The 17,209-nt window shown below is 43.5% G+C and overlaps 1 protein-coding gene across 1 annotated transcript in view; it reads left to right on the top strand.

Annotated features, from left to right (window-relative positions):
• PRPF6 (pre-mRNA processing factor 6) overlaps positions 1-17,209 on the top strand; it is a 69,091-nt gene that overhangs the window by 41,854 nt on the left and 10,028 nt on the right. Inside the window, exons 10-12 of the mRNA XM_077117619.1 lie at positions 6,373-6,491; positions 7,495-7,713; positions 14,615-14,737. Coding sequence (XP_076973734.1) covers positions 6,373-6,491; positions 7,495-7,713; positions 14,615-14,737 — 461 coding nt within the window. The remainder of the gene's footprint in view (positions 1-6,372; positions 6,492-7,494; positions 7,714-14,614; positions 14,738-17,209) is intronic.

Here is a 17,209-nt window from a genome sequence, read left to right on the forward strand (position 1 = left end):
TGCAGATGGGCCTGCCAGCAGGTGGGGGCTGTGGGTCCTGGGAGCTGTCCTTGGCAGGGCATACTTTGGCAAGCACTCGTGTGGGAGTCTGACTTTTTCCTACATCTCCAGATATCTGATGTGGTTCCTTCTAGGCACTGAACGCGTGCCAGGCCTTCAGCTCTCTCACAGGGATCTGTGTAAACCCATAGTTTTGGTGGCCTCTCTCTGCTCAGAGCCCTGCTCTGGGAGACTTGCCTCCCTGCTGCCTTTCCAGGCATCAGCCTGGGGCCTGAGAATGCAGCAGGCCCCTCCTCCATTCAGTGCTGGCACTCCCCACATACCCTCCAAGTAGTCCGATGGGGGAGACTGCCATGTGTCAGTCAGCCCTGCCCCCCTACCTTGCTGCCACCCCTGCTCCTCCCTAAGGAGGGATTGCTATTGCAAGTGCCCAGCCCTGGGGCTTGGTGGGTCCGATGCACCCAGTTATTTGACACCCATATCAAGTGTTCGGTCTGCCAGGATCTGTTTCCCAGCAGGAGTGCAGGTGTCTGCATGAGAGTGGGGCTGTGTTCCAAACCCTAGAGGTGTGCTGTGCTGCTCCTGCTGAGACTTCTTGGAGGCTCTGGCAGTACCTGTGTTCACAGTGACGTTAAGGGGCCTTGATCTGCTGGGCCCTACACGACTTGCACTGCATCCTGGAATGGCTGCCGAGTTTCCTCTTGCTTTGAACCCCTCACAACAGACAGCCTCACAGTACTCAGGAAATAGCCCCTGCAGAGCCAAGATGCACCCCCCACCCCCAGGCCTGGGACATCTTTTTTTGTGGTAGGTGGTACCAGGTGCAACCTCAGGTAGTTTTTGATGACAGAAGGGGTGTCCTGACTTGCTCCAGCCACTTGGACCCTTTGAAACGTCACTGAGGGCTGGACCTGAGGGCTGGACCCGAATTTGTGGGCTGAATTTCCCCCTGTCTGGTGCATCTGCCTTAGTACCTCTTGCTGGGTTGGGTCAGCATGCTGTTTCTACCTAGCTGACAGGCATGCTGCACTGCCGGTGGGGATGGGCCTGAGGAGTAGGTACCCCAAGAGGAGCTGCCTTGGTCTAGCCGACAGGGGCTCTAAGAAGGGAAGCCCCCTCTCAGATTGAGGCTGGATCCTCGCCCTCAGGCTGCCCATACCCACCCAGAAGCATGGTCTCTGGTCTGCTCCCAGCCCGTGCCTTTATTTTCACGTATGAGGTCTTATAGTTTTGTGAGTTCAGCTGATGACATAATGCTGCAGCATTCAGTTTTAAATGTTTTAAGCAAGGTGGGCTTGTGTGAACAAAAAGCAAGCGATTCTCTGGGATTTGTCTGAAAAGCTTTCTGGTTTTCCAGCAGTGATCTGAAACACAGCTAAAGGCCTGGGCAGTCATGTTCTTTGTTACCTCAGGGAAGCCACTGTCCCTGACCTAAGAGGGGAGGCCTGAGATTCCCGTCATTACTCTGGGCTCTGCCTACCAAGGGCACACAGCCCTGGGCACATCCCTCAGATTTTGGTCTTTCATCCTTAGAGTGAGTGAATCGGAAGGACAGTCTCCAGACGGCTCTATGGAGGCCTGGGGGTCCTGTGAGTGAGCCTCGAGGCTACTGCGGAAATGAGATCACTTTGTCCCCTCCTCAGGTCGGAAAGCGTGGTTTTTACCTGTTTGGTATTTGGGGCTTATGAGTGTGATTGCATCTGAGGAAGGCTCTGCTCCCTAGGATATGTTTGGACTACCTGGACCATGGGCGCTGAAGCCTCTTCTGCCTTCCTTTCTTACTGGGGGTCCTGTGCCCCCGAGCCCCAGGGAGGCTGGGTGACCCTCGTGCTTCTCAGGCCAGCACTCAGTCCGCAGCAACTTTGGACTCTTTTCTTTCTTCCTTTTTTTTTTATATCTCTATTATATATATATTTTTGACGTGGACAGGCTTCAGGAATCAAACTCAGGTCTTTGGCATGGCAGGTGAGAATTCTGCCATAGAGCCACTGTTGCTTACCCTCAATTATATTTTTATACTCCCCAGTTTATTTTGAAAGCAACCTTTTTTTTGATATATATCCAAATGAATTTGGAATTATAGTTATCTTGGAGTACACAGAAATTACCTGTATTTTACCTATAAATGAAACACTGATAAAAGAACACTTAATGTATTGTTTAAGAATTTCAATATAATAGAATTCTCTTTTTCCAGCTTCTTAAACTGTTTTCTTTTTCCCATTAAGCCAATATATAATATTTGACATTTGGGTTACATGTACATATAAAACAGACACATTTGTCAAAGTGAGCATAAGGTGAAACCTCATACAGTGTCCTTTCTGGATATAATTAAATTTTTGAGGCAGAGTGGTACAAATGGGAGCAAAAAGCTGACTTCCTCATGAATAAACTGGAAATTAAGAATAACGCTCAAAATTTATTCCATTTATTGTCCTCTTTTCTATCCTTTTAATGTACAAGTGTGCGCTCTGATTATATGTGAATCAGAATACTTCCAATCAAGACTGTGAACTCCTTTTTTTTTTTTTGAAGATTTAAAAGAAGATTTTATTGTAGTAACATACATCCAACATAACATTTCCCATTTTAACCACTTTCTTTTTTGTTTGGTTTTTTTTTTGTTTTATACATGGGCAGGCACCGGGAATCGAACCTGGGTCCTCTGGCATTCCAGGCAAGCATTCTTGCCTGCTGAGCCACTGTGGCCCACCCAATTTAAACACTTTCAAATGTACAATTCAATGGTGTTAACTACATTTGCAATATTGTGCATCCATCACCACACCATCCCTTACCAAAACTTTTTCATAGTTGTATTAATCGTTAGAAGTGGTGTTAGATAATTTCAATATCCATTCCGAATAATAAGGCTCATTTTTGTATCCAGAAAGCAGATTTTCACAGCAATGCATATTTTAGGCCTAGGAAGTAAATACAGTCTTTCTTCTATAAAATTTTTTTTAATATATTTCTTATTATCAAACCAAAACAGCATACAAACGTGAACATTCTTAACATATAAACATTCTGTGCATGGTGTACAATCATTGGCTCACAATATCATCACATAGTAGTATATTCATCACCATGATCATTTTTTAGAACATTTACATCACTCCAGAAAAAGAGGGAAAAAGGAAAAACTTACATATCATAGCCCTTACCCCTCCCTCTCATTGACCAATAGTATTTCCATCTGCTCAGTAGATTTTAACCTTTGTTCCCCCTATTTTTTTTTCTATACCCCTTACCACTCCTTTTTATTGTTCAGTATTTCAGTCTATTCAATTTATTTTAACATTTGTTCCTCCTATTATTTATTTATTTTTAATCCATATTTTTTTACTCATCTGTCAGTATCGTAGATAAAAGGAGCATCAGCACAAGGTTTTCACACTCAACATAGTCACATTATGAAAGCTGTATCATTATACAGCCATCTTCAAGAAACACAGCTACTGGAACACAGCTCTACAGTTTCAGGCACTTCCCTCTAGCCTCTCCTTAAACTGAAAAGGAGATATTTGTAAAATGTGTAAGAATACCTCCAGGATAACCTCTTGACTCTGTTTGAAATCTCTCAGCCATTGACACTTTATTTTGTCTCATTTCTCTCTTCCCCCTTTTGGTCGAGAAGGTCTTCTCAATCCCTTGATGCTGAGTCCTAGCTCATTCTAGGATTTCTGAAGATTGTGAACTCCTTTAACTAGGAGAATGTAATTCAATAAAAAGCCCAGGGGTGAAGAGAGAGGTCAGTGAATAGGGGACATTTGTCGGTCAAGTTATACGCTTAATAAAAAGAAAGATTATTAAAAAAAAAAAAAAGATTATTTCCAAGTCTTAATGGGCCTGAAAGTGATATTTTTATTATTAAGATCATATTAAGAATATCAGAGTGTTAACCATCACTGGACAGTACCTTAAGGTTAAACATTGGAAAGAAATAATTGTTACAAAACATGCACAAAACATTATATTTTGTTTGTTCCACTATTTTTATAATTGGAGCAAGATGTCCAATTTGTTTAAGAACATTCAGTATACCCCATAAACTGTCTGAATCAAAAATTTTAATTCATTTATTAATTATTTCTTCTGCCAAACACAACAGGATTTCCATCTACAATTATTGTTTAAGATAAGAAACAATAAATCAACTAAAAAAATGTTGTGGTCTTGAGCTGTAAGTTTTCACACACTGAGTGGGTGACAGAAAAGCCCGGAACATCCCTGTAGAGGCAGCAGTCCCGTGGCTCTCAGCTGTCCCACTGTGGCTTCCTTGTACCTATTCCATGGCACCTGGCTGCGAGGGCATGGTCGTTCCCGAGGTGGGGACCTTCAGCTACTCACAGCCCCCACCCAGTTCAGCTTTTCCTTGCAGTTCTGAACTTCACTGCCTTTTCTGTTCACATTGCTCAGATTGCTCTCATCCATCCCCAGGATATAATCAAATGTGACAGAGTCTCTCGTAGCTTGCCGGGCAATGGAACTCATAGGAGTAGGCATTTTTGCCTTTCTAGGAAGTAGATGTTGCAGCACTGTCTGTCCTCCAGTTATCTGAAATATTTTGATTGGTTGCAAGCTTTCTGGAAACAGCTTGTGCAGTAGGTAACTGACAGATGTTACCCAGACGTGCAGACGGCACCAATGCAGGCAGCTGTGCTGCCATCTTCTCAGGCGCCAAGAGAGGCAGAGTGAGGGTCTTTTTTCTTTTCCAGTGGTTTCTACACAATTGCTTATACCATCACAAGTACACAAGCGCACACACACAGTCAGTCGTACAGTCTTCCACTCACACACTCCAACCTGCCCAGGCTGACCCCTTCCTCTTTGGGTGATCATTTCTCATGTATACCTTTCTTTGTTTATGTAGATGTTAATTTTCAAACATGTGGCAGGAAAAATAACAGACAACCCTCTGTGCCACCCCTCAGCTTTAATAGGTACAAACGCGCAGCCACTCTTGTCCTGTCTGCTATGCCCCCCCCCACTGATTTCTTTAGAAATGACATCAAATCATTTCCTCTGCAAATATTTTAATGCACACCTCTAAAATGGTAAGGATACTTAAAGATAATCAAACTAACCACAGTCACACAATAACAGTTTCTTTGTATCACTTGGAGTCCACAGTACTCAGACTTCCTGATGGTCCTGCTGTGTCCACCACACACACTGTTGATCAGGAGCTAAAGTACAGACATCACCATCTGTTCACTGTGTCTTTTCTAACTTATTCCACTTCATCCTAGCCCCTGCTTCATAATTTGAAGGAATTGGGTTTTTTATCCTGTCGTCACCATACCCCATTGCATTCTGGATTTTGTACTTTGTAGCCCATGATATCTACGTGACCTGTGTTCCTGATAAATTGGAAAGTGACTAGATCAGATGCAAGTTGGGTTTTTTGGTTGAGGAAGCGTCTTACATGGTGTAGCTTCTGTGTCAACTGTGTGTGATCACCCCTTTTTTGCAGTGTCAGGTAGATCGGCAGATTCGGGCACCATCAGCCTAATTCTTTCTTGAAGGAGTTCTCCAGTAGCCTTTTGTCTCAGGCTTTTGGCAACCGTTGATGACCATAACCTAGATCCATCACTTCATCAAGGCTTGTAAAATGGCGGCTTTATAATTCTATCATTCTTTTAACTTATGTTACTGTAATTCTTTGTAAAGAAGAACTTTCCTGTAGCCACTATCTGGTTACTCTGAGATAAAGTTTATTCAAGGAAAAATAGAATAAATGCTTGATTCTTCCCACTCAGCAGTTTTTTCTTTGTTAGAATATTTTTTTATGGAGGTGTAATTTACATATATCTTAATGTAATGTGTGGTTTGATGTCTTGACAAACGCATGTGCCTTTTGAGATGTGAGGCTTTGCCTTCTCCCCTTTGCAGCTCTTCTTCATTAATCTCTGTGCACTCCCAGAGAAAGCTGCTGTTATTTCTTTATCCTAATTTAGTCGCCTACCCCCAGTTGGTCAGCTTTGTCTGTTTTAGAACTTCATATAAAGGGATATAGTGTGAGCTCGTTTGTAACTGGTTCCTTTCACTCAGCCCACTGTTTTTAGGCTCATCCATGTATGTATGCTGAGTCCTTTTCATGACCTAACAGTCTTGGGCCTAGCAATCTGAAAGTTTCTTTGCTTTCACTTCACCAAGGTGTTCTGTATTCGTGGTGTTTGTCATGGTCCCTGACCTGATGTTTCTGCAAGGCCCCTCATCATCTGTAAGTCTGGCCCATAGACCCTTGGCTGCCACCCCAGGGAGGTTCCATTTTATCCTTCTGGCACCAGCATTCTCAGGGCACATAAGCATTCTTCCACTTCCCTTTTTCCATTACTTGATTTCTTGTTTGACCTTTCCCAGCCCTTGAGCATGTCCCAAACTCTGTCCGTTTGTGGAAGGCAGCTGTTGAGCTGGAAGAGCCAGAAGATGCCAGAATTATGCTCAGCCGAGCTGTAGAGTGCTGCCCCACCAGCGTGGAGGTGAGTCTGAAATGGCGCCACCTGTAAGATGCCAAGCCCAGGGCTTCCAGCTGCATCTGGGCCTGAGCCCAAGCTCATTGTTTTAGGTGACGTGAGCTGGACACTGAGCTGCCCCATGCTGAAGTTTCTGGGACTGTAAGGCAGTGTGCCATCAGGTGACGCTATTCTGTGACCCAGATGCTGGACAGAGCAGTCGTTCTGGCTTAGGCCTTGTACCTGATGAACGTGTGGAATAGGTTCTGAGCTCAGCCCTGACCACTGCAGAAAATTCATTGCTAGTCTCCTTATTCAAGGTCCATGCCTTTTAATTCAGTCCCAAGTTTGTGATGGGAGCTAAAGGGTAGCAGTGTGATGGAAGACATTGATATATATTTTTCTGCCAGTGTAACATGGGGTCATCACCCAGCTTGAAAGCTAGTTGAGTTTCTTTAAATTTAAGCATTCCAGTTTTCAACATGCTGTGTAGTGATTTTTGTTCTTGGTGTTATGACACCTAGTATGTCTTTAATTATCTTAAGGGATATTGTGAAATTCTCCAAACAAAATTAATCTTAATTTATTTGCATAAAAATAAGTAGAGCCCATACACATTTTTGGTGTTGGAATGTTACAGAATCAACAGTGCTCAATGTCAGAACCCCAGAAGCTGGACATTTGTCTGTCCTCTTAGCCTGCGTGGGCAGTGCCATGTCCTGCACATCCTGTTCCCTAGCCCCTGGGTGGAGAGTGGCATGTTGTGCACATCTAGTGTTCAGACATTTGACTGGGCGCCTGTTAGCTTTTCACATATGAACCTCTGGTCACCAAGTCAGTCAGAGCAGTCCTGAAGGGCAGCACGTGAGAAGTGCTGCTGCAACAGTGCACAGGCTCCATTTAGGCCCTTGAGACCTGTTAGAGTGGCATTCCTGAGAGTTGTGGGGGATCCATGGAGTCTGGCTCCCATCTGTCCTTGCACTGTCATCTCAGCTGCTGTTGTCTTATTTCCGATGTCCTCTTTGTATAGCTCTGGCTAGCTCTGGCGAGGCTAGAGACCTACGAAAATGCCCGCAAAGTCCTAAACAAGGCCCGGGAGAACATCCCCACAGATCGGCACATCTGGATCACAGCCGCCAAGCTGGAGGAGGCCAATGGGAACACACAGATGGTGGAGAAGATCATAGACCGCGCCATTACCTCGCTGCGGGCCAACGGTGTGGAGATCAACCGCGAACAGTGGATCCAGGTAGGCCCGGCCCACCTGCCCTCAGGTGTCACCGAGTCCGGTTGAAAAGTATGTGTCTTCCTGCCTGTTGGCGAACAAGTTGGAGACTACTAGGTGGCTTCTGAGAGTCCCCATGCTGCAGGAGGAGCAGGCACGGGGGTGGCCAGACCACAGTCACAGCTCCCCGCAGGCAAGCCCTGAGCACATATGTAGGGAACTTTGAAGGGACTTTCAGCCTGTGGACACCTGCGACTTGTGGCACTTTGCCAGCAGCAATAACATCACCTCAAAGCGGAAGAGAGAAAGTGTTATGGCTGCTTCATTCTTCCTTGTTTCTTAACTTTCTAATTATGTGGCTAATGAGGTCTTTAGGGAGCACGTAAACCAGTTGCTGAGGCTCACCTCCCATCTCCTGCCTTCCTCCAGGGAGTCACCCACCGAGTGAGCATATGGGGTGGGGCCTTGCCAACCCCAGCATTGGGGATTGGTGGGCTCAGCATGTTGTATAGTTCTGCCTAGGGGAGAACACTTCTATATGTTGGCCTGCACTGTTACCACCCAGACGTCACTCTTCCAAGAGGACCCTACAGAACAAGCCCCTTCCCTTTACCTACTGCCCACTACATTGGAAGGCACCCCTACCCCCACCCCATTCTCCCTTCTCTGCTGCCTCCTGCTGCAACTGCCTGCTTACTCTTCTCTGAATGCACTGTGCCACCTTCAGTGCTTCAGATGTAAGGGACAGGGCAAGGAGGTGGTCATCTTCCTTTGCTCAGGCTATGCTGTTGCTTCATCTTCTTGGTTGCCTGACCTGCCCCTTGCTGGACACCTTTACATTTGTTCTATAGGGGTTGTGAGGACAGATGGCCCTGTTCTGTCTTTGGGCAGGTGTGTGTATTTTTTTAATACTGATATAAGATCTCATGTTATTTGTCCCTGTAAAATTTAACTGAATAGTTTGAGCCCCTTTCGTTATTTCTATACTCTTTTTTTTACCCATGTTACTGTTTTCATTGCTCTTCTCCCTGTTTTATAGATCCAGGAGTGTGTCTGGCATAACTTTCCCTCCACCTGAGGGGATTTCTTTAATGCTGCTTTTTGTTTGTTTGTTTTTAAACATAACAGCATACAAACATGAACATTCTTACCATAGGATCATTCCATTCTTGGTATATAATCAATAACTCACCATATCATCACATAGTTGTATATTCATCACCATGACCATTTCTTAGAACATTTGTATCAATTTAGAAAAAGAAATAAAAAAAACTCATACAGACCCCTTACCGCTCCCTCTCATTGATTGCTACTGTTTCCATCTACCCATTATGTTTTAGCCTTTGTTTCCCCTATTTTTTTCTATACCCCTGTTCTAGTTTGCTGGCTGCCAGAATGTAATATACCAGAAACGGAATGGCTTTTAAAATGGGAATTTAATAAGTTGCTAGTTTACAGCTCTAAGGCTGAGAAAATGTCCCAATTACAACAAGGCTATAGAAATGTCCAATCAAAGGCATCCAGGGAAGGATACCTTGGTTCAAGAAGGCCGATGAAGTCCACGGTTTCTTTCTCAAGTGGAAGGGCACATGGCGAACATAGTCAGAGTTTCTCTCTCATCTGGAAGGGCACATGGCGAATACGGCATCATCTGCTAGCTTTCTCTCCTGGCTTCTGCTTTCATGAAGCTCCCCTGGAGGTGTTTTCTTTCATCATCTCCAAAGGTCACTGGCTTGTAGACTCTCTGCTTTGTGGTGCTGCTCTGTCTGAATCTCCCATTCTCTGAAACGTTTCTTCTTTTAATCGGACTCCAATAAACCAATCAAGACCCACCCAAATGGGTGGAGACCTGTCATCACCTAATCCAGTTTAACAACCACTCTTGACTAAATCACATCATCCAGGGAGATGATCTGATTACAGTTTCAAACATACAGTATTGAATAGGGATTATTCTACCTTTATAAAATGGGATTTTGATTAAAACATGGCTTTTCTAGGGGGCATACTTCCTTTTAAACCAGCACAACCCCTTATCACTCCCTTTCATTCATCACTAGCATTTCAATCTACTAAAGGAGTAAAACATATGGATTAAAAATAAATAAATAATGGGAACAAATGTTAAATTTAGTAGATTGAAATGCTGAAGATCAATGAAAGGGAGGTATAAGGGGTAAGGTATGTATGAATTTTTTTCATTTGTATTGTTGATTTGTTCCTTTGACTAGGCTGTATCTTCAGTTTTCCTAGTATGATTTGTTATTTTTTGTCTAGGCGTTTAATTTCCTTAATTTATTCTGGAGATTGCTTTCACTTTTTGTACCTTGAATTTTCTTGCTGGATGGTTTTGTTGTCTATCTGTTCTTTGGCATTCAGTTCAGCTTATTCTAGCCCTCTAGCTTAAGTTTTGTTTAACAGATCAGAATTTTTCAGTTCTTGTTTTCTTGTTTCTTGCCCTGCCTGTATGGTACCTTTTTTTTCCCCGTTAGTAGGGTCTACGTAGGTATTATAAACCCCAGTCAGATTTTCCAGACCAAACTGACCTCCTGTCAGAAGGAAAGAGTCATCTGTGTCAGTTTCCCTGACAGTGCGACCCAGCATGTTGAAAGACTTTCCTATGAAGCCTCTGGACTCTGTGTTTTTCCTATGCTGCCCAGTGGTGCTTGTCTGCCTGCGGGTCTCACCAGCATAAGGTGATGTGGTACCTTTAACTGCAGCAGTCTCTCTCTGCTGGGGTCGTGGTTGAGACAGCGGAGAGGTTGTAAGCTGGCTTTAATCGCTTCACTTTTCCAGACCCTGGGGTCTGAATTCCTTGAGGAAGGGATTCTACCTAAGCTGGTCCCCACCCCTTTCCTGGGAAAGGCACAGCTTCCTGACAAACTCTCAAACAAGCTTAATTCTGCCCATGCCTGGGGCAGTTAGAGCCTGAAAAGCCCTGCAGCTATATCCAAAGAGCAGTCAAGCCTAGAAACACAGCCACAAAAAAGAAAAGAAAAAAAATTCTTTTCAGAACAGGACCCCCATTCCTCAGGTTTGCCAATCAAGAGTTTAAGTTGGTACGTTGTTCTGTGTGTCTCTAGGTCCTGTGTGCCCACTCCTTTCCTTCAGGGTCCAGACCTTTTCAAGTATTTTGTGCTGTTCAATCCAAAATACCTCTGGTTTTGTTTTTTTTTTTCTTTTTCCTTCAGTGCTGCCCCCTCTGCACTGGGGCAAAAACCGGCAACCTCAGCTTTTACTTGAGGTTCAGCCAGGCTGGGGACCTATTTTTAGTAGTCAGAATTTGTTAATTAATTCCACAATTGGAGCTTGATTGCACTCAGCCCCTGCTGCTAGTAAAATTTCTTTCCTATCCCCTCTGGGAAGCAACCTGTGGGGGAGAGACACCGGCCACTGCGGCTTGGGGTACTCGCAGTTCTGGGTGGGCTTGCAGCCGGTCCAGCTTGTCCAGAACTGACGTGGCCCCAGCAGTTGTTCTGTACTGTTCGTGGTTATTTACTAGCTGCTCTGGAGTAGGAACTAAATCCCACTCCTCACTAAGCTGCCATTTTGGCTCCTAAACTCTTTAATGCTTCTTGTAGTATAGTTCTGCTGGTAATTCATTCTTTCAGCTTTTATGTGTCTGCAAACAGTCTTTATTTCATTTTTGTGTATGAAAGATATTTTCACTGGGTATGGAATTCTAGGTTGATAATTTTTTTCTTTCTGTGCTTTAAAGACACTGCTCCACTGTCTTGTTTGCCACACACCTGCTACCACCCTCATCTTGGTGCCTCTATGCATACTTGTCTGTTAAGATTTTCTCTTTATCACTGGTTTTGAGCAATTTGATTACGATGTATCTTGGTGTAGTTTCCACCACATTTCTTATGCTTAGTCTTCTTTGGGCTTCTTGGATCTGTGGGTTTATAGGTTTCATGATAAATGGAAAAATTTTTGCCATGTTTCTTCCAATATTTCCCCTCCCCATTGTTTCTAGGTATTCCAGTTATGTTCATTAGGACATTTGAAATTGTCCCAGAGCTCACTGATGGACTTTCCATTTTTTTTTCCTCCTCTGTTTCATTTTTGAAAGGCAGCTTTACTTTCACATACCCTACAATTCCGTGTTTTTTCTTAGTATACTCACAGTAGTTTTTCCTCATCACCTAAAGAAATCTCCCATACTCATTAGCAGTCACTCCCCCTCCCCGCCCAGCCCCAGACAGCCGCTACTCTAATTTCTGTCTTTATAAGTTTCCTTTTGCTGGGCATCTTATTATATAAGTGGAAACATACAATATGATGTCTTTTATGATTGACTTCTTTTATTTAACAAAATGTTTTCAAGGTTCATCCATGTTGTAGTAAGGCTGTAATCAAATCCTTTGCCCATTTTAAAATTGGGTTGTCTTTCTGTTGTTTTTAAATAATTGTTGCCTATTATTTTACTATGGAGTTGTAATAGTTCCGTATATATTCTGGATACAAGTCCTTATCAGATATGTTATATGCAAATATTTTTTCCCATTCTGTGGGTTGTCTTCTTACTATCTTGATTGTGCCATTTTTAACATAAAAGTTTTAAATTTTGATGAAGTCCAATTTATCTACTTACTCTTTTGTGATTTGTGTTTTCGGTGTGATAGCTGAGAGTCCTTCCCTAACCCAAAGTCATGAAAATGTACTCTTATATCTTCTTCAAAGAATTTTATAGCTTTAGCAATTATATCTGAGATCCATTTTTAGTTGATTTTTGAATATGATGTGAGATAGGAAGGAGTCCAGCTTCATTCTTTTGCATGTGGATATTCAGTTGCCTGAGCATCATTTGTTGAAGAGACTATTCTTTCCCTGTTGAATTACCTGGGTACAAAAAAATCAAGTAATTATAAATATATGGACTTATTTCTAGACTCTCAATTCTGTTTCATTCATCTTTATGTCTATCCATATGCAGTACCCCATTCTCCTGATTATTTTTTTATTTTTTTATTTTTATTAATTAAAAAAAATTAACTAACACAACATTAGAAATCAATCCATTCTACATATGCAATCAGTAATTCTTAATATCATCACATAGGTGTATGGTCATCATTTCTCAGTACATATGCATCGATTTAGAGAAAGAAATAGCACGACAACAGAAAAAGAAATAAAGTGATAACACAGAGAAAACACAAATAAAAATAAAAAGTACAAAAATATATAAGAGAAAGAAAAAAAAAAACAAAAAAAAACTATAGATCAGATGCAGCTTCATTCAGCGTTCCAACATAATTACATTACAGTTAGGCAGTATTGTGCTGACCATTTTTTTTGTCTCCTGATTATTGTAGCTTTATAGTAAGTTTATAGTAAATGGGGTGTGTGAGTCTTCTAACTTTGTTCTTTTTAAAGATTACTTTGGCTATTCTTGGTTCTTTAGGTTTCCATGTGTATCTTAGGATCAGATTGTCAATTTCTACAAAAAAGCCAGCTTGGATTTTGAGAGGACTTGTGTTGAATTTGTAGATCACTTTGGGGGGGAGTATTGATATCTTAACAACACTAAGTCTTCCAATCCATGGACATGGTTGTCTTTCCATTTATTTAGATCTTCCTTAATTTTTTTTAGCAATGTTTTATAGTTTTCAGTGTGCAAGTCTTTTTCATCTCCTTGCTTACATTTGTTCCTAGTTATTTTATTGTTCATGATGCTATTTTAAATGAAATTGTTTTTTCAATTTCATTTTCAGATTGCTCATTGCAAGTACATAGAAACACAACTGAGTTTTACATATTGATCTTGTGTCCTGAAATCTAACTAAGCTCACTTATTCTAATAGTTTTTTAGTGGCTACTTGAGATTTTCTATTTACAAGAGCATGTCACCTGCAGATAGAGACAGTTTTGCTTCTTCCTTTCCAATCTGGGTACCTTTCATTTCTTGTCTAATTAACTCTGGTTAGATCCTCTGATACAATTCTGAATAGAAGTCGTGGGAGTGAACATCCTTCTTAGGTTCCTGGGCTTAAGCATTATGTTAACTCATATAGCTCAATGACGCTCTATTTGTTTTCTTTTTTTCCCCCCTTGGTTTAATTTTGGATTGTTTCTTTTGCTATACTCCAGTTCACTGATCTTTTCTTCTGTAGTGTCTAATCTGCCAATAATCTCATCTAGTGTATTTTTCATCTAGTATCTTGTAGTTTTCATTTCTAGAGGTTTAATTTCGGATTTTTTTTTTTTTTGCACTCAGGTGCTGTACCTCCTGAGCAGCCTTGTGCGCCGGCCACTGCGCCGTGTGTTCCCTGGCTTCCCCCAGCCTTTCCAGAACCCTCTCCAGTGAGGCCCTTCACTCTCCCCAAAGTCCTCTCAGAAGCTTCTACCTCCCTGGGCCCAGGTTCTGCTCTACTTGTCACCTGAAACCCTTTTCCACTCCTGCCATGATAGGGCACTTTTAAAATTCTCCTTTTGCTGGGTTCTCCTCACGTTCTTAGTGTCAGTAGTTTAGTCCTTAATTCTTTTTTGGCTTGTTTGTGCTTACCCCAGTAATTTCCAAATGTGACCTTTGCCCTGGGTGCCCTCCAGGCCCTGCACACAGCCCTGCCTTCATCTCCCCAGCATTCTGTCACAGCTCTCCCCATCTCAGCTCACCTTTGTCCTTTGGCTTTTCTCACCTCAGTAAAGGGCAGCCCCCTTCATCCAGCTGCTGATTACCCAGACCACCAGAGTCCTCCCAGACCCTCTTCCTCTCCTGCAGGGCCTTGTGCCGTGTTTCCCTTCTGCCCTACCACTCAGCTGCCCAATGGTCCTTTTAGAACGAGTCTGACTATGGGACTCATTCTGTAGTTTGTAACTTGTAGCAGTGCCTTTCTGTCCCACGTGGAGTGAAACTCAGAGACCTATGAGGCCTGCAACCCTGTGCTGTCAGTTCAGCCTTGTGTCCTTCTTTCAGGATGCTGAGGAGTGTGACAAGGCTGGCAGCGTGGCCACCTGTCAGGCGGTCATGCGTGCCGTCATTGGCATTGGCATCGAGGAGGAGGACCGCAAGCACACCTGGATGGAGGACGCAGACAGTGTGAGTCTAGGCTGCCATGCAGCCCTCATTTTAAGTGTAGCTGGAATCAGAGGGAAAGTGTCAAGCTCATTTTGTGAGTACTTAACATGTGCCAGGTGCTGATCTTACACCCTCGCACTTGAACTCAGAATAGTCAGAATCCTCTGGCATGGTTGCTGTTGCATGCTGTGGTCTTGAGTGCTGCGAGGTCTCCAGGGCCCCTCAGCAGGTGGGCCCAAGATCTTGGTGGGGGCAGCAATGTTTTCTCCCTGTCCCCTCTTGGCCATTACGCCGGCCCCACGCCCTTGCTTCTGTGAGGAACTTCTGCCCCTCTGAAAGCATTTTGCATACAGAGGTTTTCCTCCTTTGCCATTATTTCCTTAGAATAGGTTTCCAGAGGTGAGATTATTGGTCAGAGTTGGTTCGATGTGTTTAAGGTATTTAATAGAGATGTGGCGCTCTCTCTTTTTTTTTACCTTTTTATTTGAAATAATATAAGACTTACAGAAAGTTGCAGAACTGTATAAAGAATTCTCATATGCCCTTCACCCAGATTTCCCAGAGTTACTCATTTTACTCTATTTGCCTTGTCCTTTTCACGTGCACTTGTACCCAAGCACACTTGCACACACATGCACCCACATGCACACATGCACACATACCTCATTGGCTCTGAACTGTTTCAAGAGTACGTTGCAGAGTACATTGGAGGCATGATGCCCCTTTACATGTAAAAAAAGACATCAGTGTATATTTCTTTAAGACAGGGCACTCTTGTGCCATCACAGCACAGTTATCAAAAGCAGGAAATTAATACTGATGAATCAAAATTACATAACATAAGGTTCCCCACTTGTCTTGGCAAGTGTCCCTTTAGCAGGAGGAAAGCCATGCTCTGGTCTGGGAGCTGCCCGGGCTCCCACATTGTCAGGTCTCTTCATTCTCCTTTAGCCTGGGCAAGGGCCTGAGGTTTTCCTTGTTTTTCATGACTTCTTGAGGAGCACAGTCCCTTGGTGTTAATTTGTCTCATGCCACTTTGCTAGTAGGTTGTGGTTGTGTCCCTGTGGCAGTGGTGTGGTCTCAACCTCATTGTGGCATCCGGGGCATGTGTCTATTCAGGTGTGTCCAGGAGGGATGCCTAATGCCTGCTAGGTTTCCATGGGAAAGTCACTGTTTTTTCTTGGTCATTGAGAAGTGTCCAGTGGGAAGATGCTTTGAGACTATGTAAATATCCTTTTCTAATTCTACCCGTTAGTATTAGGCTCCACTAATGGTGGAGTCTGTTACTGCAGTGGTGTTTACCCAATGATGATTTTTTACTATAATGAGGAGCTTTCCTTTTTCCCTCATTACTGCATTTATTAACATATTTATCCCAGGATAGACTGTGGGTTCTTGTTTTATTTTGTGGGTTCTTGTTCTATTTTGTGGAATTTAGTCCTTTGCTGCCATGAGTTACTATGAAGTCGAGCTGGGTGTGGGCCTGAACACCGGAGCAGGTGAGGGGCCCAGCTGCACCTAACGATCTGCGTAGCCCAGCTCAGGCAGCCTCGTACACACTGAGTTCATTCAGTGGATGAAGACACAGCCAACTGTCCTGGCTTCTTAAATAATTTTTTCATTATGCAATTTTTAGGATATAAGACAGTATGAAAAGTAATTTACCAGACATCCACACAGTCTTTGTATTGGAAGAAAATTCCTCAGTATGCGAAAGAACCTGGACTTGGTCATTGAGCACTTTTTACTTATGAATTAGAGCAGAACTTCTTTGCCTTTCTTCCATTTTCTTTATTGCTTTTGACAACATGAGGGCCTCCTTTTGTGGCTGCAGACAGTGGAAACAGAAATCCATGTGCTGTCTCAGTTCTTCTCCTCTTTCTTGCCATCCCTTTCACATCCACTGAAGGAAGCCCAGCTGTTCTTCAGAGCCCTGCGTGATCCTAGAGTGAAGACGGAAGTCTATCTTGTCTTGGATGTGGACCATCTTTTTTTAGTGCTCTGCAGCAGCCTGGCCCACCCACCCAGAGTCACAAACAAGCTGAGTCAGTGGGTACAGACAGGGGTTCTGGATATTGGGGTTCCTGCCTGTGCCAGCCTGCCCTGAGACTTTGGGCACAGTGCCTCTTGTCACAAGGCTTGAGAGGCTTTGCACATCGCCTCCCTGAGCAGAGCTGCAGAGCAGAATCTGTGCACAGAGTCTGTGCTGGCATACCCGCCTTGACCGGTCCTCCTGAGCGTCCTGTGGCAGGGCCTATCCTGAGTGCTTGGTCGGTTGAGCCAGTAAGACCCATGACCCAGGAGGAAATGGGTCTGAATGAGGGGGTCTTAGCCCCACTCCTTTTTTCTGCTCCACAACTGTTTCCAGGTTGGATAGTACTTGGACATCAGAAGGTATTGATGCCCCTCTCTGAGAAGGCAAGTGTTCCCATTGTGCTCCCAGCCCAAGCCATGGCGCAGGCCCTTGTCTTTAGTTCAGCTCAGCCCCATTTT

This window comes from Tamandua tetradactyla, chromosome 1, assembly GCF_023851605.1.
Source record: "Tamandua tetradactyla isolate mTamTet1 chromosome 1, mTamTet1.pri, whole genome shotgun sequence".
NCBI lineage: Eukaryota > Metazoa > Chordata > Mammalia > Pilosa > Myrmecophagidae > Tamandua > Tamandua tetradactyla.